This window comes from Anthonomus grandis, chromosome 4 (assembly GCF_022605725.1).
Source record: "Anthonomus grandis grandis chromosome 4, icAntGran1.3, whole genome shotgun sequence".
In the NCBI taxonomy this organism is placed as follows: domain Eukaryota; kingdom Metazoa; phylum Arthropoda; class Insecta; order Coleoptera; family Curculionidae; genus Anthonomus; species Anthonomus grandis.
Window position 1 is genome coordinate 2,404,106 of NC_065549.1, and position 27,280 is coordinate 2,431,385.

General features: G+C 33.4%; 1 protein-coding gene and 1 long non-coding RNA gene across 6 annotated transcripts in view; one reads left to right on the forward strand and one right to left on the reverse strand.

The window, feature by feature from the left end:
• Nucleotides 1-1,755: 1,755 nt before the first annotated feature.
• LOC126735181 (synaptosomal-associated protein 25) overlaps nt 1,756-27,280 on the reverse strand; it is a 31,919-nt gene continuing 6,394 nt past the window's right edge. For 2 of the 5 annotated variants that reach the window (XM_050439132.1, XM_050439135.1), the window contains exons 2-8: nt 25,746-25,836; nt 25,506-25,547; nt 22,776-22,824; nt 19,976-20,093; nt 14,984-15,161; nt 14,828-14,923; nt 1,756-9,088 (exon numbers count right to left, since the gene is read on the reverse strand). In XM_050439132.1, coding sequence (XP_050295089.1) covers nt 9,023-9,088; nt 14,828-14,923; nt 14,984-15,161; nt 19,976-20,093; nt 22,776-22,824; nt 25,506-25,547; nt 25,746-25,832 — 636 coding nt within the window. In that variant the 5' untranslated portion in view covers nt 25,833-25,836 and the 3' untranslated portion in view covers nt 1,756-9,022. Of the gene's footprint in view, nt 9,418-14,827; nt 14,924-14,983; nt 15,162-19,975; nt 20,094-22,775; nt 22,825-23,370; nt 23,420-24,415; nt 24,465-25,505; nt 25,548-25,745; nt 25,837-27,280 lie in introns of all 5 variants that reach the window. The other 3 variants (XM_050439137.1, XM_050439133.1, XM_050439134.1) reach the window with 3 other exon arrangements.
• Nucleotides 23,909-25,959, forward strand: LOC126735185 (uncharacterized). The gene is made up of 2 exons (XR_007660343.1): nt 23,909-24,148; nt 25,738-25,959. It is a non-coding gene; the product is annotated as an uncharacterized LOC126735185 (long non-coding RNA).

The following is a 27,280-nucleotide window of genomic DNA, read 5'->3' on the forward strand; positions in this document are numbered from 1 at the left end:
TAGTGCGTTGCCTTCTTCTGTATGTAAATTTTGATAATCTTTGCTGTTGATATTTAAAATTGGTGTATAATTTTTTGTTGGATTTAAAACCGATACCCGTTTTACTAAATCTGGAGTTATGGTGAGTAATATATCACTTACATCCGCTAAACAATTGGAACCTTCCTTTTCATCACAATACCTTAAAGCAAAGAGCTTTTTAAAAGCCCTACAAAAGTGAATGGAAGTTGGATTTTTAGCATTTCCATAAGCATTCCTGATTTGTCCAAAATAATTTTCCAGACAATCTTGGTTAAGGTTTCGTGTTAATAAAAATGTGTAACTCTTAGATTTCAATACCTCTCATAATTTTATTGTTGATGATATGGTCAACCTCCAGCCATAAATAAATCTTAATGTTTTGGTTACATCTTTTTCGATTATTTTGTTTCTTTTTCTATTTTTACTTTTCCAATGACTTTTTTGAATGAAATTTTATTTGTTTTTCGGTCCCTATAAATGCTTGGAATGATATCAGCGTACTTGAATTTAAAATGTCAAATTATTGATTCATATCATTTATGAAATTTGCTGTTGTCTTGGCCTCAACTGATATTTTTTTAAAATCAATATAGGTATGCATAGCAACGGAAACAGAATGACTAAATAACTGTGATGCCAATTTTACCCTCATTTTTTTAAATCATTTGGATTTAAATGGTCATCCGTTAACTTTGGTGCTAAGCGAAACTGTTTTGCCTTGTCCAGTTTGTACATCTCTTCAATGTAACATTTTTCAATAACCTGCCCGTCATTAAGATGAAACTTTGAAGAAAATAAGTTATTTCTTGTCGATTTTAATAAATGGGGAGCGTCAAACATAAAAAAAACTTTTATATCATCAACAAAAAAATATGGTTTTTCTATTGTTAATTTAAGAGTTGATTTAACTAGTTTATAAAAGCTTGGACCCTGAAAGTAAAAGTCCGTAAAACTAGCACTAAATGACAGAAATTCACAAAAACAAAAAATATTGGCACACTCGGTAAACGTCGAAAATAAACTGAACCGAGTCAACCCTATAACCACATTTCGTCGACGAACCGGTATAAATCCCCCGCATGCGGGGGATCGATAATTTCCGATAGGCGAGAGGGGCGGCGTCGGCAGGTGCGGATGGTTAGTCGAAAAGGGTCGAGTGACTTGACTGTGCTTTCACTATTTTGCATTTATGACTTTATCTTCGAACTTTCTTTTTGAGTTTTTGAGTTTTTTGAATTTTGTACTACATGATTCATTTTAATGTAGAATTTATAGCAATTAACACTTACAACCTTGCACCTACTTTTTAAAGTGAAAAACACTATTTAATCGTGCTGTTTTTTTTCTACAATTAATTGTTGTAGTTCACGACTGATTAAAGGAGTTGAATATAGTTGACACTTTTTATTACAAACATACCTGAAATAAAACTGGGTCCATCTATTTATGCTTGACATTCCTCCAAAACAGACCTCATACAACACAATTCAATGGCAACCAGTCTCACTACCTAATAACCAAATTATGCTTTTTAAAGAACTGCAATGTGACATACAACTTTGAGGCACTAAGTGAGTGAAATAAAGTGAGTTACCTATAAACCTCCTTAGAATAAAAAAAAATAAAACAACAAATTTCGTAATGTTTACTGCTTTATTATTAATAATCTGCAACAATACTAATTACTTTACATAGCATGTAAAATTACAAGCAAACCAAAAGAATACAATAAAATATTATTGCTTATTTTTTATATTTAAAGAAATACATGTTAGTCGTTTCATCTTACTTATTAACTATTACATCCTCCGATCAAACCTTTTACAAGAATTTTAAAGCAATTTATCATATTTATATCGTTAAAGTGTAAAAAATCGAAAGGTGCATTCAACGAAGTAGTAATTTAGGAGGCAATCAATAAAACGGTTCATTTACATTTTTCTTTGTCTGTGCTATTTAAAATCTACTTATTTCTATACAATTCTTTTTTACAACGACGTCCCATATCACAATTCTCGGATGCAGATCCTTATTAAATACAGACATAGATGTAGATACAGTGACCCTTTGATCCTGTGGTCACAGTAAAAAAATAGCGATTCTAATAAGCGAAGAGAATTGAAACAGCTCTACAGTATCTAAAATTTCGTTTCTTTTTCATGGTCCGACTTGTGAGAAATACTTCTTGAAGTGTTAATTAATTAAAAATACATTAAAAAAAAAATAATGGGAAGACGTTGGGTTAACTACCATTTTCCTGTAACCCTATTTACACTTAACCGTGATAAAACCGAATTAACTTATATACAACTAACAACGTTCCTTCATCCTTTAACATGTAAAAATTTAAAGCTTATAAATGCACTTACTATGTATATTTATATCCATTTAGCCTTTAAAAGGGAAACTGAGGGAGAAGCACTAAAATGGTATAAATATACAATTTTTTTGTTTTTAGAAAAAACTCCCTAACTAGCAACAATATAACTGGAGTAAAATATTGCACTAAACTGGAATGTTTTGATGCAATATGTGCGCTTAACGCTACCTTTAAGGAAATAATTAACTAATTTATATAGTAAGTAATAGCGACTTATAAATATTGATATCGAATTATCGTTAATTAATTTTTATTTTGTTCCTTCTTTAATTTAATCGTCGTTTTAAAATACATTTGCTACTTGTAGTATGTATCGTTTAGTACCATTAAAACCGAAAATAAGTTGTTGAAAGTTGAGGATGGTTGAGGACGAGCCAAATTGGGATTTCTGAATTACGTATTTAAGAGAGTTCTTTGGAGTAATTTTGTTATTAGTTATTTCAGGTATTTGAAGCCATATTAAGAAATTCCATTTTCAATATTATTAATAGGAGCAAAATTATATGTGTGAAAATTAAATTTGTATGTTACAAGATCTTAAATTCAGATGTCAATAGGTATAAGAATGAAAGAAAATTTGTCAAAGAGCACACAAAATGATTAATTAAAAAAAATAGAATAATAACAATTAAAACACAGAATAATGGTGTAATTATTACCCGATACTTTCTCTGCCTTTACTCTCTTATGCCGTTTCTGAATTTAAGTCAAAAAAATTCCATTTTTCTATAGTCAGTAGATGAATGAAAGTTACTTTCGTAACAAGTATTCAGCAAGACTGAATGAACTTCCTATGAATGTACACCCATATGTCCAATAAAAGCAAAACTTTGATTAACATACATCTTTGGATATTACATTGTAATGTTACTTGGTTTGTATAATCAACATGATTTTATTTGAGTCCTTTGTTCTTTTTCAACTATACTGAAGTCTTTATTTGGGTATCGATTAATTAATTGTATGAGGAGCCAAAATTTACTTGCTAACTAAAATTTTCCAGGGATTTTCACTTATCATTAAAGTTGAGATTGCCTGGAAAAATCGACTCTACATCCTTGGAATGAGTTAGAAATGATCCTAAATCCCCTGATAATAGAAACAATTTTTTTTGCCTTTTTCAGGCATTTCATGTTTTCCTAATTTGTTTATCTTAAAAGTTCAAGTTGTCTGAAAAAATCGACCGTAAATTATTGAAATTTGTTTTTTTGAAAAAGTACCTGGAAAATAATGCAAATAATTTTCAAGGCCTGGAACGAACTAGAGATGGCCAAAAAAACCCTTAGACAGGATTAAAAATTCATTTTTCCAGGCATTTTTTAATGCTTGCCAGGGATTTTGAAGAAAAATGTGGTAAAATTGTGTGCACTTTTTCAGTTATTATGTTACAATAATCTATACTAACAAATAAACATCAAATTATTATCGTCACTTACGTTAATATTTACGTAAATGGCCTGGCAAAAGCAGGTAAAAATTGATAAAAATAAAATCCCTGTACCTATGTAGTAAGGGAGAGGGAATTTTTTAAGGTAGGGAAAGGTAAGGGCACACCTCACATTTCCCTAAAGGACTTCAAATGCCTGGAAGAAATTATTGATTTCTTACAGGCAGTTGAGCCCAAAATTTTTTCTCTTTTTTCTTCTTCAAAGACTTCAAATGCTTTGAAGAAATTATTGATTACTTACCAGCAGTTGAGTCAAATTTTTCCATTTCTCCTTTTACTTCTTCTTGTTCTTCTTCTTCAAAGGACTTCAAATGCCTGAAAGAAATGATTGATTTCTTACAGGCATTTGAGCCCAAAGTTTCTTCTCTTCTTCTTCAAAGAAGTCAAATGCCTGGAAGAAATTATTGATTTCTTACAGGCAGTTGAGCCCAACATTTTTTCTCTTCTTCTCCTCTTTCTTCTTCTTCAAATACGTCAAATGCTTGGAAGAAATTATTGATGTTTTACAGGCAGTTGAGTCAAATGTTTCTTTTTTTCCTTTTGCTTCTTCTTATTCTTCCGCTTCAAAGGACTTCAAATGCCTGGAAGAAATTATTGACTTCTTACTGACAATTGAGCCAAAAGTTTTTTTTTTCTGTTGCTTCTACTTTTTCTTCTTCAAGAACTTTAAATTCCTGGAAGAAATTATTGACTTCTTACAGATAGTTCAGTTAAACGTTTTTTTTTCTGCTACTTCTATGACTATTCTTCTGGACGTAGTCGTACAATCGTCTGGCCACCTCATTCTCCCGATTTCACTCCTTTGGATTTTTTTTTAGGAACCACGAAATAGAAAGTTTACCAGGAAGTTCCAGAAATCAGAGAAGAGCGTCTTCAGCTGAGGAGATTAAGTTTAGGAATAACTTAAAGACATTTTAAAGTGAAGCTTTTTAATTATTGGATAAATTTTACGCCACTTTTAGTCTTATTGTTTTGTTTTATATGTTATTTTAATTGTTGTTATTCAGTGACTATTTTTGATGCTTTTACCTATAATGTTTCCTTATTTTGTTCTAGAAATATTTCCACTATTTTCTCTTTTTTACGGCTTTCTCAACAACTAAAGCGATTTTTGATACGATTGATTGAACGATACTCAGCAGGTTGTTTTAATAGAATAGCTTGCCATCAGAACAATGGTGAGCAAATTTTGTGAATATAATTCTTCAATAAAAGTCTTTTGTACATAATGCGTACTTATTCGTCGCACTTACCTCCCCTTATCTTAAAAATATCTCTCTCCCTTACTACCTAATGAAATGTTATGAGCATGGTTATAGAGATTTAATTTTTGTCAATTGATATCTGTTTTTTGTAGGCCATTAACTATTAGCGTAAGTGGCGATAATAATTCGATGCTTATTAATGAGGGGTTCCAGTCCAAAACTTGCCCTTTCCACATATCGTAATGTGCCCACCCCGGAGTAACTTGCACACCAAGTGTATTTTTGTTAACTTTTTTTTTAGGTTATGTTATTTTGTGTTTTATCGCCGGCTTTCTGTTGTTACAGGTAAATACAGTATAAAAAATGGTTCGTACGTACAAAAAAACTCCGGGAGCAAGAAATTACCGAATTACTCCGAATTACTCAGAGAACGCCTTGCGCCAAGCGGTAGATGCAGTAAATGCGGGTATGTCGAGGAAATTAGCAGCCGAAACTTTCAAAGTAGAACGGACTACGTTAGGTCGAAGACTTCTTGGTGCACACTCGAAATCAGTTGGTCGTCCAAAGGTTTTAAGTGATCAAGAAGAGGCTCTCATTTCAAAGACATCGGGTGTTGTAGCATACTGGGGATTTCCTCTCACAAAAGTTGATATTCGTGACGTAATAAAAAAAATCTTGGTCAAACAAGGAAAAAATGTTTGAATTTTCAAAAATAACTTCCCTGGACCTGATTTCTTCCAATTATTTATAAAAAGGAACCATTTAAGCGTTAGAATGGCTTCAAATATAAAGAGATCCAGAGCATCAGTGGATCGTAATGAAGTTAAATTTCTTTAATAATATTGACTTAGCAATTAGAGAAGTGAAAAGCTCAAATTTGTATAACTATGATGAAACCAACGTTACAGATGATCCTGGGTCCAGGAAGGTGGTAGTGCCAAGGAACACGAAGAGAGTGGAAAGAGTTCAGGAGCTACCATCAGTTTAATGGTTTGTGGAAATGCCAATGGAGACCTTTTACCACCAATGGTTGTATATAAAGCTTTGCATCTTTATGACAACTGGACGCAAGGTGGACCACGAGGAACAAAATATGCGAGCAGTGCGAGCGGATGGTTCGACATGAACTTATTCGAAACGGTGACAACCTGGCAGGCATGTGGTACAAATAACATCTACATAACTCCCTTCCCAGCCAAGGCCACGCATTTAATGCAGCCCCTTGATGTGGCCGTATTTGCGCCTATGAAAAGAAAATGGAGAGAGATTCTCGATCAGTGGAGAAAGGAGTCGCGGTTCCAAGGCTGTATCCCGAAAGAACAATTTCCGAACCTACTGGACAGATTGTGGAAAGGGGTAAGTCAAAATGTAGCAGAGAATCTCAAATCAGGATTTAGAGCAACTGGTTTGTATCCTGCAAATCCCGACGAAGTTTTGAAGCGCATTCCTGGTGGACTAGAAGATGCAGACATCGAAAGAGTCTTAGACAACAGCTTGGTTGATTTGGTTGAAAGAGCACCGTGGAACAGGGGTTGAGAAAAAACGCAAAAGGGGAAAAAAAGTCGAACCTGGAAGTGATGCGCCTCGCACTGTTACAGACCTTAATATTTCTGAAAATCCTCTAACCGTTCCTGAGGAATTTCGAACTACAGCCGAAGAACCAGGACCCTCTTCATCTAGTGTTTTGCCATGCACTCAGCAACTCCTTACCAGGAAAAGCAAGAGAGAAAGAAAGACTAATAACTGCCAGTGTGGTATCTGCAAGATTAATTGGAAAGACTACAGAGGCGCAATTGATTAGATACAATGCACGAAGTGTCGAGCTTGGATTTGTGGACCCTGTAATAAAGACTGCAAAGACCCTTATTTTGAATGCGAATGGTGTGAGGATTCGGAAGACAATGAATCTTCAGTCGATGACAGTGATGCCGACAAGGACTTCCTAGTTACACTTGTGATTTTTTCAAAGAATGTGCCTTATTTTACCAAAGTTTTGCTAGATAAAGTTTGTTTATTTTTTAATAAGTTCTTATTAATATTTCTAAGCATTTATAGGTACAGAATTTGTGTTTAAGTTTCATATATTTTGACAATTTAGGTATTATTTTTTCTTTAAAAATATTGATTTTTAATTGGTTGTAACGGTGGCCCTTGTTATAGGTTTTTTTCATATGATTAAGGGGTAACATGCACAGAATATGCTTTAGGATGCAATTTATAAAGATTTTTTCATGGATGTGCAAGTTGCCCCAACCATGGGGTAACTTGCACACCCCACAAACAAATTTTTTTTTAGGACCAATGGCTGCATTCTTCCAATTTTTATACCAGCCATGGATAGCCCTTAAATAGGTCGGTACAATATAATTTTTGCAAAGTTGTAAAGTTACAATGTACGGGGGTACATTGGGAAATGAGCTGAAAATGTGTGCAAGTAGCCCCAGTTTACGGTAATTGGCCAGAAATGCAATCAATTCTTATATCTATAGAATTGCATTAATTATAGTAGTAATTTTGGCATTCACTTAAATCTTCTTAATTACATTTCGACAAAATTCAATAAAATCAAATGGACAAGACAAGTTATGGCATGAAAAAATTCAACATTTGAAGCTTTTGAAAGAAACATGATATATCTCCATCGATCCTCTTTTACAAAACTCATTGACTTCACCCTCTTCATTTATTACGTCCCAAGTTAATAAAACAATAAATTATAAAATCCTAATTGATGTCTCTCTTCCCAGGTGTCGACGAAATGGAAGATTAACAATTTACTGGCGTCCCATTTTTTTTTCGTTTACAGCTACTCTTTTGTTAATGTAAGCCACCGCTATTTAATTAAATTATTTGATTCTAATAGATCGTCATTAAATAATTTCGTTACAATCGACTTTCTGGAAGAAACAGCTTGTTTTGCTCTTGCTCCTGATGGAACCCCGAAAGACTTGAATTTCTGGAGAAAATTGTCATGTTCAGTCTTTGTTATAAAACTTCTTCACTTTCTTACCGAACAGATGTTGAATGACGGCATTTTAATGTGTAACATTTAGGATTCGCTGTTTGAAATGACACAAAAATAATAAATCACGCTACAATGAACCTATAAATAAAACTCTGCGTTCCTATTAGTCACATGGTCAAGACGACTTTTGAAATGATGCTTGATTTTTCTTATGCTTTTATTATAGGCTAAGACGAGTATTAGCATGTTTCAATTAGTTTAACATATAGAGGGCTATTAACCGATGTTCTTTTTTTTTATTATTATAGATATGATTCTTCAAAACAAAGGCTAACGCCAGTTTTTTGAATGGAACCCGTCATTTGTTAGCATAGCTTAAAAAAATGGTATGTTAAGGGCCTGGTTTTCAAGTTAAATCATAATAAATGAAAAAATGCCTACACAATTTTACCGCATTTTTCACCAAAATTATAGTTTTTCGTTTATTATTTTGAATAATTTCTTCACCACCTTCTTCACTTTTATGCATCTAGAGGGCACACAAGTGGTAGAAAAATGGGTTTCAGCGAACTCGTAAAAATTCGATAAATAAAATTATTATATGGCTGCGATTCAAAGACGTAAAGAGTGTGACCCCCATTTATATGGTTTTTTATCGATAAAATTGGACGCACAACACTTGGCGAAAGTATCGGAAATCGTAACACCTAACACACTGTATATTTTTACATAGAAATGGTTGTATCTTAACATCGTTAATAACCTCATATTATTATTATTACAATAGTAAAACAGTTAAGTAAGTAAGCTCTCCTCAACCATAAACCTCACAAATCAACTAGGCATTATTCCCCGTTAAACTATGAAAACCTAATTGGTACACAAATGTATAGTAATAATAATAATAATACTGGTAACTATAAAACTAGTATCACTAAGGCGTAACATCGAGAAGTGAGAGAAGAAAGAATATAAAGTTGACCAGTAAATCCACGACGTCCCGTTTAGGACTTGAGGAGTTTGTTGGCACGCTGGTTTGCCACCGCGATTCGTGTTTCGTTGCTTTCGCCCTATCCAACAACACATATGACCAGGGTGCCCCAAAATCGTTCAGTTAAAAATGGAAAAAACATCAACACGTCGACCCTCCGGTTCCCATTTCGAAACGAGCACCATAACATCCTTAGGGTCTATAGTCAATCGACTATAGAGCCCAATAAATGAATAATTTGACAGTGGGAACCAGACGGACGAACCTGAACAAACATATACGTATATAAATATATAATAAATAAAATAACAATCATTATGGTGTCTGGTGTAAGGTTTTTAGTGTCTACTTGAGGAGGTCGTGAGCGCGCTGATTGGCTACCTCTATCCTTGCCGCATTCGAATCTCCCTTTTGTAGTAGAAATCGTTCGATAGAGGGCGTCAGTGGAGCGGTGTTGGAATTTTGTTGTTGTAGTAGTAGTAGTAGTAGTGTCATGGAGTGAACGAGGTAGCAATGTAAACAAACAAAAACGATATTAAGTGAGGTTAAAAAAGAGAGAAATTGGTGCAAATTATTATGTATGCAACAGGCAAATTGAAACCCAATAAACGTGAAATGTGTTTCTGGTTTTGTTTTTGGGTTTCTATAAGGGTGGTCGAGTTAACGTGAGTGGTTTGGTTTATATGGTTGCCTTAGAATGTCTTTTGGGGTAAATATTAAAACTGTTTTTTTCTCAGGAGCCTGTAGGTTTTTTTGGAAAAACCTTGAAAAGGGTGCGTAGTCAAATTTTTTGAAGCACGCACACATATTTTCAAAATTTAATTTTCACTTTATGGGCATTTTGTAAAAAATTCTTATATACCAAAAATTATTTTTTTCTTAACACTCTGTAGATTTTTGGAAAAAAACCTGAAATAGGTATCTAGTGAAATTGTTTGAAGAATACGTATACAAATTTTCAACATTTTATTTTAAATATTTTTTTAGTTATGGACATTTTGTGAAAATTTCAAAGTAAAATGTTATTTTCCAAAAATAATTTTTTTCTCTATACTCTGTAAGTTTGTTAAAAAACCCTGAAATAGGTGTCTAGTTAAATTGACCGAGGAATATGTGTACAAATTTTCAACTTTTTATTTAGACTATTTTTTGAGTATGGGCATTTTGTGAAAATTTCAAAAAAAAATCTTATTTTCCAAAAATCCACTTTTTTTTCCATACCATGTAGGTTTTTCGAAAAATACTGAACTCTACTAAGATGTCTACTCAAATTGACTCCTACAACTATATCATACAATATACATACAGTGTGGTGACTTTAACTGGAATAAATTCAGTTAAAACTAATCAAATTTTATCTCGCAAAAGTCCTGAGACCCGTCGATTTTTGTTTATTTTTTTTCACATTTCAAGATAGTTTTTGTATTTTTTCACCTACAGGAGGGGTCCAAATTAACCCCAACTTTTTTTTTTCAAATGGAAAGCCACTTTTTTTAAACTCTCATTGAAAAGGGCCCTTTTTCTTGATTAAATTGCCCTATTTACTTTTGTGATTATCTAAAGGAGAAATACGAAAAAATAAATAAAAACCATTAAATTATTAAAAGTTGCGTTTAATGTATAAGATGCTAAAAATGAGCACCATTTACTTGTTGGCAAAGCCCAAGACGATAATAAAATTCGTTTCTGACATTTTCTAACACTTCTGGAAATATTTGTCGGATTTCTTGCCTAATACGTTCTTTGAGTTCGTCTAGGTTTCCTGGTTTGCTCATATAAATTTGACTTTTCAAATGTCCCCACAGAAAAAAATCAAGTGGGGTGAGATCGGGAGAACGTGCCGGCCGCATATTCGTAAATACCCGACGTATAATCCACCCGAAGTAGTTTCGTTACATAGCAGACGCATTACGATTATAGAGACTTATTACCTGACGCGTGATCCACTCGAACTAGCTTTACTATATATACCAGACGTATCAGACTTATGTAACTGACGCGTTATTTGCTGTATAATAAAATTAGAAGAGAAATAAAAAAAAATGAATTTTTTTAGTAGTAAGTAAAAGTATTATAAATACTTCTAATTTCATTTATTTCGAAATCAATGAAGAATTAACCAAACTTAGAAAACCAAAATTGTTTACTTTAATTAAAATTTTAAATATTCCTAGGTAAAGTTGGGTCACCCTGAATAAACAAAACTTTTTAGGCTCAATTTTAGACAGATTTATTTTTTGGATTTATTGATTCCCAAAGTTTTTTTGCAACACATGTTTTCAGACAATGTGGAGACTTAGTATTTCTTTTTCTTATGCCTCCTGAGGTTCTACCAACAGCAACTTTTTTTTTAGTTCCACATCGACGACGTGCTACTGAAGTCGGCTGAACTGTAATCCGTTTACCACGACGACGACATTTGTTTTTGGACAAGTTTTTAGCTCGGATACCTTTCCACTTAAAAGCAGTGAATAAACCATTAAGTAAAGTAGTTTTTGAACCTACGTATTTTTTATATTTTCCAAATATATATTAATAGCAGGAGCAAAGTTCTCTGGATATTCTTTTAAATATTTTAGCATTGTATCACAATGTTCTAGGTACTTCTTTTTTATGTCTTCAATACTAATTGGTCCATTGTTAAGGTGTTTTGGAATATCCATATTACCAATTTTCACAGCTTGCATGATTCGTGTATTATTTTCTGGCTCTGCTTGTATATTTTCTTCTTCTGTATCATCGGTGGTGATTAACAGTGATTTAAATATATTTTTGTTGGCAGTTTTCCCGAAGCTACTTCATATAATATGTATTTCATGGCATTGGACAAGGTTTTAAATGCTGTAAGAAAATTATACTGCTCTAAGACTAACCCCTGGTGCTTACAGTGTTTCCCGTTAAATCCTAATGGATAGGTGCATTTATAAGCTTGCATATCAACTAAATAAATTGTATTTTCTGAACTTTCACTTGGGACAGAAAATTCGAGCGTTTCCATGTTGGTGCACGTAATTTTCATTTTACTATTCGAAGATATAGGTAAGTATTTAGTAGCAACAGCTTTAGATGTTCTTTCATAAATTAGGTCTAGAATACGTTTCTTATAATAGTTTTCGAAACAAACTACGATGTAATCCACCAGTTGTACTATATTAAACGCTTTTGCTCTTTCCAGAGGTATATCCTTTAACAAACGAAACATTACCTCGGTGTAGTTATTAGTATCACTACCTCCCAGTGGTAAGTTTAATCTGTAAAAAATACACCATATTTGTTCTTGATTAAGATATATTTCGCTCACATACTTTTTAAAACCCTCATGGTTTCAATCTTTAAAGAACTTTTCTTTACTTGCCTCAAGTTCATTAAGTGTTTTTGCATTCAAAATGTTCTTGAAAAGTTTATAATACTTTTGAGCATCGTCTCGCCGAACGCCATTTTTACTCGTAAGTATCCAGCGCCATGTCGCCTTAAGAACATGGAATGTACACAGCAATAATGTCGCATGATGCCAGTTAGTTTGTAAAATATTACGTTCGCCTAGATCATTATTTGTTAAATCTGTTTTATTTTATATACTATCTACTTTTGGAAAACACGTGTTACTTGTTCACAGCCTTGAATTTGAAAGCCAAATAAATGATTAAAAATTAAAAGACAAAACACAACACAAAAGATAAATAATAGACGTGTCGTCTTGATATGTCAGGTATTTAGCTAACGATGCTGGGGCGCAGCCGAAATATCTCGAGTCCATAACGCGTCGGGTATTTACAAATATGCGTGCCGGCCACTCGATTGCACCCCTTCTACCAATCCATCTGTTTGGAAAATTGTCATCTAAATACTGGCGTACATTACGGGCATAATGTGGGGGAGCACCATCTTGTTGCATCCAGATTCTTTCATCATACAAATCTGGATCGAACTGACTCGGATATAAGGCACGTAAGACTGGAACTAGTTCATGTTCAAGAAATTCTAGATATCTTTCCCCAGTTAAAGTATCATTGAAGAATATGGGCCCTATAACTTGCCTGCCAATTATGCCAGCCCAAACATTAGTTTTCTGGGGATATTGTGTATTAGTTTCCCTTACGCAGTGTGGGTTCTCGTCAGACCAGTAGCGACAGTTCTGCTTATTAACATGGCCATTTAGGGTGAATGTAGCCTCATCAGAAAAAAGGATCCACTCCGAAAATATGCGATTTTCGTCAATGGCCTTCATCATTAATTGACAGAACTGAACTCTGCGATCTGGATCGTCTTCCAATAACTCTTGAACAGGTTGCATTTTATAAGATCGTTTGTTTGCACTTTTCAAAATTTTTAGCACAGATTTATGATGAATAGAGTTTTCGCGAGCTACTCTTCTGGCTGCAGTTTCCGGATTTTCTACCATCGCTAACAATACATTTAATTGGGTGTTTTCATCGATTTTAGAAGACCTTTGTTTTGAAACATCCCTCACGTGCCCGACTTCTCGAAATCTGCTTTCGATTTTACTATCCGTACCTTGGTTAATAGGTGGCAAATCTTGATATTTCTGCCTGAATAAGTGGACAACCTCTAGCTGAGTACGACTTCTGTCCCCATAACCAATCATCATTAAGATTTCAATCTTGTGGGATTCGGATAAATAAGGCATTTTTTCAATATAAGTTAACTTATTTAACAACTGGTTGAAACTCACTTTAACAGTGACACTACAACAATGTCAGGAAATGTCTCGATACCAATAAAATAAACAAACACGCCAAAAATTTAGCAAGAACACAAAATATTTCAAGACTTTTAATAATTTAATGGTTTTTTTTTTCGTATTTCTCCTTTAGATAATCACAAAAGTAAATAGGGCAATTTAATCAGGAAAAAGGGCTGCTTTCAATGAGAGTATAAAAAAAGTGGCTTTCTATTTGAAAAAAAAAAGTTAGGGTTAATTTGGACCCCCCCCTACCTTGAAGGTGAAAAAATACAAAAACTATCTTGAAATGTGAAAAAAATAAACAAAAATCGACGGGTCTCAGGAATTTTGCGAGATAAAATTTGATTAGTTTTAACTGAATTTATTCCAGTTAAAGTCACCACACTGTATAATCGTTACAGCTATTAAAGTGAGCTTGATTTACAGCAGTTTTCACCAGGTTAGTTACATTAAAAATTTGATTTTTAATTTTTTTATTTTCCAATAAACGTCGCAGATTTCTACATCAAAATATTGTTTTTTTGAAATTTGTTTAAAATTTTGTAACATTTGTTGGTAAAAGCCGAATCATCTACATATAAGTTTTCTTTAATAAATATCCATGTATTATCCGTCATACCGATTTTAAAATGCAAGTAACGTCCTTTTTTTTTATTTTATATATATATATATACACATTTCTACTGAAATTATTTTTAGAATCTGTATACAAATTTTAAAAAATGTTATTTTCACTTTTTCTTGACTTATGGGCATTTTGTGAAAATTTGCAAAAAAAATCATATTTTCCAAATACCCACTTTTTTTTGATACCATGGAGGTTTTTCGAAAAATAGTGAATTCTTCCAGAAAAATCCTTATCACTCAGTTAACTCACCCAATAACAAACCCTTTGATTCTCAGTAAAATCATCAAGCAAACACCTAAATAAACACAAGGCTTTAAAAGAACCAAATCAAGAAAAATTATCGTCAATATGAATGTGATATCAGAACCAAACGCCGAACTTCAAATATTAAAAAACTGAAACCTCCTTAAAAATCCCTATTCCGAGATCGCATTCTTCCTTAAAACAAAAAGCGAATAAACAAAGCGAGAAAAAAACATTGTTACCTTGAGATTGATGCGCTCAAGTTGCCTGTTCTGGTTCTCCAACTCCGAGCCCATATCTATTGCCATATTACGCAAATTCCCGATCATAGTGTTAACCTAAGAATAATTAACCATTAATGAAGGGGCAAAATTAAAAATGAATAAAAGGGGGGCCACCTGTCCGACGTTTTCCTCCATTTCGTCTTCGCGGGCGTCGTTGGTGATCCGGCCGATGTAGCCCCCCTGGGGGCCCATCCCGTTACGGTCGTCCATCATCCGTTGCGGCTGATTATTCACCACTTTTCCATCGTCGTTTCCCTTCCAAGTACCTTCGTCCTCTTTAAACGACGAACCCCTAAGAAGGGAACATTTCATTTTATTACAATGTAACAAAAATGTAAAATAAAAATACAAAGTCACAGACTAAAAAAAGGATGTGAGACCATAATTTCAAATACATAAATTAATACGTCTCGCCTACGAACTTAATAAATATACCTGGACTGCAAATGCATCAAACATAACTACATGTCTTTTGCAACTTACAGAAGTTCCTTTCATAGTACAGTCAATCTGTAATTTTTTTTTTAAAAACTATCCAAGTCGCTAATTTTTTGAGGAATTGAGAGTCTCACCCCCCCCCCCCCCCCTTTTTTTTGGGAAACTCAATAACATTTTCAAATCGATTTTCCAGCTAAACAGCGAGTCATACAGAAAAACTTATTGAACATAAAATGTAGAGCTTTTTGTGCTCTACAATTTATCTCATGGGCCCGAAGCTGTAGAACCGAAAAATTCGACAAGTTAGAGGGCGCCAAAGTCACCAAAAACGACTTTTTTCATTTTTTCACTGAGAAACAATTTTTTTTTACTATCGCAAGGATTGCAAAAACGTAGAGGACAAAAATACCTACAAAATGCAGGTTTTACTTTTTTTTTTCGATTTACCGTTTTCGAGATACAAGGATTAAAATGTCGTGTAGTCTCCCACTCTCTGTTATTGGATAAACTAAATGAATCAGGGTTCGAATCAATGCAGGCTTTAGAGGATGCGGACTGTTCGATTGTTCAAAGCGCTCTTGATCATTCTGCTATGCATGAGTGCTGCGCAATTATCATTGGCGAGGACATTGACTTGCTGGTTTTGCTCACTGCTAACGCTACAGTCGACCAACAAACTTTTTTGTTTAAGCCTAGTAAAGGAAAAGTCCCGGAGCGGTTGTATGGACCCAGCAGTTTCAAGTACAACGCGGCTAGGCCACACGTGCTTTTAGCTCATGCATTCAGTGGATGCGATACTACGTCAGCTCCATTCACGATCGGAAAAGCGAAACTCGTGAATTTACTTGAGAGTAATGATGAAGTGCCAGAACATGCAGAAACTTTTAAGAAACAAATAATTTTTGTGGGTCTGTATCTTGGGAATACTCAAAAAGATAAGCTGTCAGAGTTACGCTACAAGAAATTTGTGCAGGCAAAAACTATGAGCAAGGTAAATCTATGTGCGCTACCACCATCCGTCGAAGCGGCAAACCTCCACAGTCGCAGAGCCTACTTGCAGGTGCAGTCGTGGTTGGGCCACACTATAGATCCACTGGAATGGGGGTGGGAGAAGACAAATCAAGGACTGAAACCAGCAGCGAATTCGAAAGATCCAGCGCCAGAATCGATACTGAAAGCAATTTCTTGTGGATGCAAGACGAATGACTGCAGGGCAGCCTGCGGATGTCGCAAAGCAGGTCTTATATGCTCTGTTGCTTGTAAGTACTGTGCAGGAGAAAACTGCAGCAACGTTGCCCCAATATATTTGGAAGAGAATGACGTTGATGATTTACCTTCACAAGTTTTCAAATTGCCAAAATACCCAAGCCCCTCAGAGAACCGAAATGCAATGGACGAAGAAGGAACATTAATGTCGGATACATCTTCCAATTGCTCTTTAGAATTAGATGAAGTTGAAGAACCACCAAAAAAGAAATCAAAAAGAAGAGGAAGACCGAAAAAAAATTGAAACAAATTTTGTATGCTTTCGAACTATTTATTGTATAATAAATTTTTCGTAAACTACCTTGTCCCACTGTATTCTCGTTATGCTTTAAAATTTAAAAATTCAATGCGTGGACGAAATGTCGTGTCGAGTGGTCGCAGGCGACCATAAACGATGTTTCAAGATAAATATTCACATTCAGGTAAGTGTTCAAATAAATATATAGTAATATGTTAATGATGGAATAGCCGTAAAAAAGTGGGGAATGGAATTTTGCAAAAGTAACATGTACTATGCAATTATTCAGTAATCAATTATCATTACATGCATTACGCAACCATAATTATTGAGGCACATCACTTTCACAACTGCAACGCCCTCTGCTTTTGTTGTAATTGGTGCTCCGTAAACCATGTACCAATTTCTCTTATCCCTTTCTACTAAATCATTTCAATTATTCATTTTGTGCAAGTTAAAGAACATTTAATTTATGCAAATTTCATTTTCGTGGACTTACAGCGCCATCTGCATGGCTTTTTTCAATTTGTCAAAAAGGGTAAAAGAAATTTTGTTCAGGTTCTACTTTAATTTCATGATGCGCACACGTTAGGCGACGAAAAACAGCTTTCGCCAAACATCTGAGGCAGGCTACATACACGAAAGTAAACATTTCGGTATTAAATGCATTATATCTCAAAAACGGTAAGTCGAAAAAAAAAGTAAGACATGCATTTCGTAGGTATTTTTGTCCTCTACATTTTTGTAATCCTTGCGATGGTAAAAAAAAAATTGTTTCTCAGTGACACTCTGACTTTGGCGCCCTCTAACTTTTCGAATTTTGGTTCTACAGCTTTGGGCCCATGAGATGAATTGTAGAGCACAAAAAGTTCTACAATTTATGTTCAATAAGTTTTTCTGCATGACTCACTGTTTAGCCGCAAAATCGATTTGAAAAACTTTTTGAGTTTCCCAAAAAAGAGGGCAATTGACTCTCAATTCCGAGGACTTAAGCTTTTCTTCGAGAATACAATCGACCCTCAAAAAATTAGCGACTTGGATAGTTTTTAAAAGTTCTGGCCTTTTTTAATTACAGATTGACTGTACTATTCAAAGGCTAGGCAACATTAAGATTGGGGATTGTGAAATACCCGAGGCAACATCTTTTAAATATCTCGGTATTAAAATTGACAATTTGTTGAAATGGGACCTTCATGTCGATGACATATCTTAAAAACTAAGAGGGCTTTGGAATTTTTATTAACGGCATCGTTATTTTCACTGTCGCGGAAACCGCATCACGCTAACGTTAAAAACAACTGGGGGTATCTCCGTACGCAAAAGTACCCAAAATGGGACACCCTGTACAGTGCAGCTTATATATACCCAAAAATCTTCTTTGGGCCATATTAAGACTATAGACCCGCTTTACATGCTCACTCACATGAACCCTCCGAGGCAAATTTCTAGTAAATCTTCCACAGGAATTTTGAATTTTCTGGATTTTATATCTATTTTGTTCAGTTAAAAAAGGACCATATACAATATTTAAGGATCCAGCAATACTAAGCACTAAACTCTCTGTAAGGATTTTTTTTGTACTAGCAGGCAAAATGTCCTTAAATTCATATAACGACTTTAATTTATATAATATGACTGTTGCCAGATCTTATTTACATGCGCATTAAATGATATTCGATTATCCATACAAAGGCCCAGGTTTTTCACTTGATCTACCCATTCCAATTCAACACCATTAATATTTAATTTACTTGGTGCTCCATTCGAGGTACATTCATACCAGAATTTATAAAAAGTGAGTTTTTGTCAGCCCAATCAGAGATCCTCTGTAAGTCAGCATTAATTAAATCCAAAGCTTCAGGCAGGCTGGTTGGTTCAATAATGGCAGATGAATTTGCAAATCATCTGCATACTTGTGATACCTGCAGTAAATTATTTGATGAATTAAGTCAGCCACAAATATTATAAAGAGAAGTGGTCCCAACACCGACCCTTGCGGGACTCCCTGAGTTACATTTCTCCACCCAGAAGTTACCACACCCTCGTCATTAGTCAGCTTTACTGACTGTTGCCTGTTTTGAAGGTAGCTTTTAATTCACCCATGTTCCAAGTTCTCTATTGAGAGTATCAAAGGCTTTTGTCATATCTATAAAAACAGAGGGACAACATTGTCCATTATCCAGAGATAGAGCAATATCTGTTGAATTTGGTCTAAAGCCAGGCTGACATTTTGGGATGTTTTTGCTTAATAAATAATCCAGCAATTGACCTTTTACAATTTTCTCAATTAGTTTAGATAAAGTTGGCAAAATACTAATTGGTCTTAGTTCATTAATATTGGTTGGATTGTTCACTTTAGATACTGGAGTCAAGGACACACCCAGAACATAAAGAATTATTAATAATATTCACTAGAGGTTTTAGGCAAATAGGAATGTAAGCTTTTAACATATTATATCTCTGTCTCAGTTCTTTAATATCCTCGGTATTATTCTAAAATTGTGTTTTTCTATTTCAGTTAACTATGCAAATACAAATTTTTTAATAATTCTTCGCTTATTACACAGCGTTTTTCGAACATATCCTGAAGCATATCTTTAAGAAGGTTAGCAAATTCTATGGGGTTTCTGAGTGAGTAGAAGCTAATAAAATCGGCATTAAGTTTTTAGTTGAAGAAAGTCTGTAACAAAGGGTATTGATAAAAGAAACAACGGGGCTAATAGGAGACCCAGTCTTGGGGTACTTTTGGGAAACAATAAAGAATAAGAGTTTAGGGAATTATGGGATATAGTTCACACTTCGTAGTATTAAAGAGTTTTAAAGTGATTAAAGAATGATCTAGGACTTTTTATAGTTTAGAAAAGAAATTATTGGTAGGGTCTCTACTTATGGGTTAGAAACTCTGTTGATATAATCTGTACTCCGCAAAACCTCCAAACAAGATCCTTAGTCAGTTTTGGTCAATATTAAATCTTTAGCTTTAATTTTTCATTTCACTGATTTAAGGTGAGCAGAGTTTTATCGATGGTAATTTTTTGAAGAATTAAAAAGAGAAATAACTTTAATACTCTACATTAGTACCTTCTATTATACCTTAATATCCCCTTCTGGGTTCACCTTCCTTATTCTGTAATTAAATTTTTATCTGATAAATAATTTCTTACTTTTGACAAGGTAAAACGCACAATCCACAGCATTTTTCCATACCGGTGAGGTTTTTCTCCGCCTCCCTCATGTCGGTGTTAATCTGGTCCATGCCATCCTCGATACGGTCCAGTTGCTCTATACAAAATCGATATTTATTTATTTAGCTCACATTGTTTAATTGGTTAGTTGGGTTTAAGCTACTGGACATGCGCGTGCACTACATTCGAGCCACGACTTTATAGAAGGAAAAGCTATTAGTCTAATTATTTGAGCAGCAACGCTAAAATCGTAGCTCAAACAAAAAGAGTTAAGCATTGATGCAATTTTGTTTAAATCATTTTGAGAAAGAGAGAGAGAGAGAAGTGCATGCCTCTAAGCAGTACGGTTTCGGATAATGTAGTGGTGGGTTGGTGTTAACTTACGTTAGAGTTGGGCCTTGAGAGTGTGTTAGTCGAGCCGAGCTTTCGGATTATAATGAAAATTAGTGGTGTGACATGCTTAATTATTTTGAACCAATAAATATACATTAAATTGATTGGTTTAGTATTAAAAGCTAGAACGGCATTCATCTACGTACATTTGGTATTTAAAGTACATATTGCCCAGATTCACTTCATACACAGTATTTGCACATGTCAATTAATAATATTTGGATAATAAAAAACTATCTTAAAGGAGGTATTAAAGAGACGTTAAAAAAAATGGGTTTAATAGCAGGAAAAAAATGGAATATTAATTTGTAAACAAAATATAACATTTCTCAAGAAAAAAAGGTATGGTACACCTGCAACCCACACCAAACTACAACAACTCTAACTAAAAATCCTGGCTACTCTATACCATAACAAGAGAGACATATTCTTCATATTAAACCGGTTAGGATTTGTCTGGATAAGGGTCTTTTATCAAATCAGCATACTTTTTTCAGGATAGACTAATTTGATATCATTTCCTCAAATCTGTGTTATCTACAGATTTGAGGAAATGATAAGATTTTGCTAAGGCCTTTGATAGGTTGGACCATGGATTTATTCCAACAAATTTCATAAAATTATAATGGAGTTTCTCTTATTAGATAGACCACAATTTGTGGAGTTCAATGGAGTTCGGATCGTTGACCTACATTGCCCCTGCAGGAGAGCAATTTCGATCCATTTTTGTTTTTGATTTTTATCGATGACATTTCCACAACTATTGACAGTAAGTTTCTACTATTTGCCAATGACATGAAGGTGTTCATCCTGTTAGGAATCCTCAAGACTTCATGCAGCTGCAAGCATATCTTGATAATGTTTATAAATGGTGTGAAGTTGACAGACTCCCACTTAACCTTCAGAAGTGAAAGAAGATGTCAATTTCTGTAATACAATTTCATGGAAGAAATAAAAAATTAAAACCCCACTTTAAGGATCTGAAAAATGTGGAATGATGACTTCAATTGCCATTAATATTTGATAAAATTTTTCTAAATCACTGTTTTTCGTCCATATTATCCAATCTAAAAACTCTTGTTTTTATACTAAATATTTATATATAAAATTATATCAATTTTAAATACAGTGCTATTAAATTAAAAATTGAATATATATTTTCTACAAAAACATTGTTTTTTCATCAACACAACCCATAACCCCCCACCCACCCCAAACATTTGCCCGGTAAGAAATTCTTTTAAAAAATCCCCATTTTTCGTCCATAATAATATCCAATCTATTAGCACTGTTTTTGTATTAAATATTTATTAATATATGTCTATATAATTATATCAAATTTAAATAAACAAACTGAGTTATTAGATTAGATAATAACAAGGGAACCAGCTGTTACTGCTCAGCTCAAATATGCGATAGAATGACCCTAATATCGCATATATGCCACTGTGTAGGATACAATAATACTTTTAATACACATATACTGGGTGATAATTTGACAAGACATGAAATTTGGTATATCGACAGAACAGTTATAAGATGGGATTGACTCTACTGGTCTGTGCTAATATACAAAATCTTCTTTAAGGATCCAGGCTCCATTATAAAATCAACAGAACTAATTTCCGATACTTTGAGCAGAACACTTTTGCTTAATTCTCTAGTAAAATCACACCTACTGTATCTGTGCTGTACTGTCATTTGCATTTTTATTATTTGAAATGTGTCCTTTCAGATTGATTTTTTAAGCATTTAATATATTATCTACTATTAGCTTTATATTGCAACATTTAGTGAGTCTCATATTTTTATTTGTTACATTACTGAATTCATTGCATTACCCGTTAATATTTCAATAAATGTCTTCATATTATGATGCATTTCCTATTGAACAATAAAACTTTAAATATGAATGTGCAAATAACTCAAAGTGAATCCGGGCTAAATCTGTCATTAATGTGTCTGGAGTTTTGTATTATTCAATATTAAAATGGGTTAGTTAAAATGATGTAGACAGTGTTAACTACCGACCAACAATGGAGAATCCAATAACGATTCTGCATTATTGACAAATCAAGAACACATCGCTAACATCAAACTGTCATGTATCTTATTGCATATTTACAAATAACATTGGGGGAGTGGGTTAAATAAACAACATTTAAAGCATCCATGTGAGTAAAAAAAAACAAACAAATATTGTACAATGAAAATATATAATTACTGATTTTTAATAGTGTGTAGAATTGTCTTGACACTGGTTTTGGGTTCAGAGAAATTTTTTTTGGCAACAAAAAGGATTTGCAAGGGTTTTAGTTGAAAATGCCACCTTGCAAACCCTTTTTTTTTTGTTTAAATCATTGAAAGTAAAATGTTGTATGCTTACCGCCCTGTTCATCCAGCATGACCAGGGTTTTCATCCCGACCTCGTGGCTCTACAAACATGAAGAATGTCAGGCTAAGTAGACCCCTAACAGTTATTATGTGTAATGATGAGGCCCCCCCCCTTGGGAGTGCGGTATAAGGTTAACTAAAAAAACTCGCTTTTATACCACATTAGACCTACGTCCCGTGACATTTTTAATTCAAACTTGTTTGTGAAAACTATAGAAGGAAAATTTAAATTATTTAAGGAATTTGTAGACAACATAACCTATTTCTGTTTGGCGGTTTTACTTTTTTTCAAATTTGACAGCTGTCAGTCGAGGGAAGCGCTAAATGCCATCATAGACACGGTGTTGCCGGTTTTATAGCTGTCAGATTGTTCACGTAATTAAATCTCAAACAGTAAATATGCAATAAAACAAAGACTATATACCACAACAAGGAAATATAAGAGAGATAAATAAAAAACAATAAAGAGAGATAGGTTAAATAAAAAATGAAAAAAAAAAGTACACATTAACACCAATATCCCAATGTAACACCAATTAAAAAATAAAAACCACCAAATAAACCGGGTTAGTTATTTCGGGTCTTACCGCCTTGCACATGAAGCATATCCATAGTCTTGGTTCCCGCATCGGCACTCTACAACACCATTGTGCGAATAACATTCATAACAAAAACATAAAATAAAAAGAGACAAGACACAACTACATTCGGATATATATATAAAAAAGTGAATATTTGGCTATAGTGCTTTATGACGTCACAACGGCTATTTTATCTGGATGTAATGTGTGAATGTGAAGCGTGGGGGGAATGTTTCAAAACTGGACAAATGATTTTATCACCCTCTGTCTTCGAACTTGTAGCTCGATTAAAATCCACCCAAGGAGTCAAAGCAAGAAAACTATAAGTCTTTTTGAGTCAAGTTACTGAGATTAAAAAGAAAATCGGAATCAGCGTAAACATGCAATGAAAACGGCTGCCAAAGATTTGCTATAGATTTTTCTTTGAAATTCTAGTTATTATTGTTAACAATGGCAACATCGGGATCCGTATGCAAATTTAGCCGCTACTGTAATTGTCAATGTCATACAGTTGACATATGTCACAAGTTGTTAGTAAACAAACCTGTTAGGTTAGCGATCATATAGTTGAATCAAATATTATTAATTAATTTTAAAAATTGTAAAAAAGAAAGACCTATTATAGCAAACCTTCCAGCACCAATAATAATAACAACTGCATAATAATAAAAAAGTTACATCCAAATAAATAAACCATCAACAATTTTCATGTTAGGTCGACTTGTGTCGGTACAACACACTAAGCAAAGCACATGCACAGATAAGAACAATACTGTATTAAAAAGTAAGTGTTATCATGAAAGATATTTCACTGACTAAGTATCAAACTGTAAACTGTAGTGTATAGAATGCATAACTATTTAAAAAAAAAAAAATAAATGCATATATAAAGTGAATATGAAAATTCAAATCTACTAAACCATATAAAAACCTGAGAGAGTTTTGATACGGTTTAATCGGAGCGAGTAGTAAAAAATGACGAATCAGAATAAAATGGAATAAGTAGTAACTCACGATCATGTATTCAATAGCACAGACTGGAACAACTTACCTCCCTGGTCATCTAATGCGACCAAGGTGCGAATTCCAGCCTCCTTGCTCTGTGGCAGCACAAAAGTGTTAAATTGTCATGTTAGTTTAATTCAGGTTAGTGCACACACCCGTTTAAAATTTTTTTATTTGTATATAAGTGGGTTGTTTCAGTATGCCAGTCAGTATAAAATCCCTTATAAAAAAACAAATATGCCCCTCTGATTGAAACCAGAATTAAAGATTAACAAATCGATGAAAAAAACAAAGTAATTATTTTTTTATGTTATGGTAGTGGTTTGTAATTTTATATATATATATTATATGAGTTTTTTCAGTCTGCCAGTGTGTGTGTGCGCAGAAGTGCATGTGTGTTACAGTATATTATTTATATAGAAAAATGCACAGGAGACACAGCACGGACACAGCCACACTTGCAGGTCTACCGCTACCACAACATACTAGAGTCTCCAGGGCCACTTTGACAATATTTTGTTTTTTATCTCTAATCAATCTTCAGAATACTTGAAAGAAAACAAGTGTTACAGAAATGGTCTGTTAAAGACATGCAAATTATTACTATTTATTAAGTAAAAAATAAATGAATTCTTTTAATATTGACAAATGGTATCCTGAAGGCTCTAGTGCACAACACCTAATAAATTTGCCAAAAAAAAAAAACAAAAAATAAATAGCGTAAGTTCTCGCGCCAAAAGCCATGATACTCTGTGATACAAAGAAGGATGGCCATAACCAATATTATGAGTAAAAGACAGAGAAGCTGAGTAATTCTCTAAATTTATACTCTACAATCCAATGTAGATTGAAGGGGGTGGGACAGATAAGGGTGCTAAAGTTTGTTTTTCTTTTAATAACCCGTTCAGTATATAGTGTTTCTTTTGGGGGTCGTTTAGGATACTTACCAAATTGACCTGAATTTTTTTAAATAATACTTAAGAGAAAATAATATATATGTGGTTAGTAGTCTTTGCAAATCTTGTCTCATAAAAAAGGAGTTTAATTAATTAATAAACACCTAAAGAGAAATTATAAACCTTATTTCTTTATATTAAAATGCATTAGTACATATAAAGGGTAAAAATAATACATACCTCTTCGCACAGGGCCAGCATCCGCCTAGTACTTTCCAATGACTACAAAAGTACAAATAAATTAATATGGAATTTGGGAGACAAGTCATGAAATATAATAGAGTTTTATTAAAAAGTTGCTTGATCCCATTTAGCAACAAAACAAAGGTAACTTAATTAGGATCTCACAGTTTATTATTAATGTATTTAAAAGATAATGAGTCAAAATGTATGTTTGTTATGTTAATTTTAGATTCTTACCTCATCGGTAACTTGTCCAGCTTTAAACTGTAATTCTTGCAATTCAGATCTGGGGGCACCATTCTCTGCTGGAGCTGGGGCAGGCATTGTTCTAAAATAATTTTTTTTAATATAACAACTAAATTTAAAAAAAATAAAACAAATCTTTTTATCAATCAAACTACTGTAAGTTCTTAATATTATGATTTGCAATAAAAAAAAACAATAATAATAATGCTTTATTTGCCTAAATTATATTTGGGAATGTTTAGCATTGTCAAATGCAAGTTACATACAAGAAGTAACAGTGGATATTGCAGTATCAGATGTGACTCAGAGTCAAGACATGCAGGTGGTGTCATTGTTTTAGTAAAAAATGGAATTACAATCATAAACAACAATAAATGTTGATGATGAAGTATCAGAGGCCGAAAAGAAGTTTTCCTCCTCCCTAGATAATCTACACAAACTTAATGATGAACTTAAAATTGAATTAACAAATTTAAAAACTAAAGAATGTGAGTTACTGTCACTATTAAAAGTATGTGAAGAGGAAAAAATACATTTCAATATAGAAATCAATGAGTTAAATACCTTAAATAAAAATTTAATTGTAACAATAAAAACATTAGAAAATGAATCTGCAACCTATAAGACGCAAATAAATATGTTACAAATGGAAGTTAATGATTTAACTAAGATGAATAAGAATATGATCCAGTCGATAAAGGTGTTGGAAGTTGAAAAAGATACTTGCTATTCCGATATTTGTGCATTAAAGGAACAGCAAAACATATCTAAATTTGCTAATATAAATTATCCAACACAGTTGCCATGTAGGCCAAATTCACCCGTTGATAATCGACCTAGGCTTCTTTTTGTGGGTGTTCCTGAAGAAATTGCGTCTGAAGTTTGAAGCTAACTACAAAGTCCAGTGTTTCCTGAAGCCAGGAAGTACAAACAATGAACTGATTTACACTGCATCATCTATGGTTAAGGAATTTACAGAAAATGATATGTTGATTTTAATGTTAAATGGTATTTGCTCATCATTCGATATTTTAAAAAAATTTATACATTTACACAGCAATAGTTTAGTGATGACAAGCCCTTACATGTATCCAAACCATAATGTAATTTATAATAGCAATAAGGCTCTCTATAGAATATTTCACGCCAATAATATTAATCTAAATAGAATTTTAGAGTCTAATCATGCCAGCAACTTTGGATCAGATTTGGCATTATTACTGTATACCCATATTTTAAAACATTTCAAAAGTAGCATTTCATCAAAAAATTTGTCCACAATAAAACCAAGTAATCAATCTCGACTTCTAGATACTGACTGTGATAGGGATTCTTTTTTATAGATAAATACACAGAAGATGAAGCTCACTCACATTCTATTAATAACATTGAAAATAAGCATGTGAAAAGTTTCAGTAGTTTTATTTTAAATATACAGTCTCTAAGAAATAAAATGGATGAGCTTCATCTTTTACTTCATTTATGTGATTTTCCTGATATTGTATTACTAAGTGAGCACTGGTTAA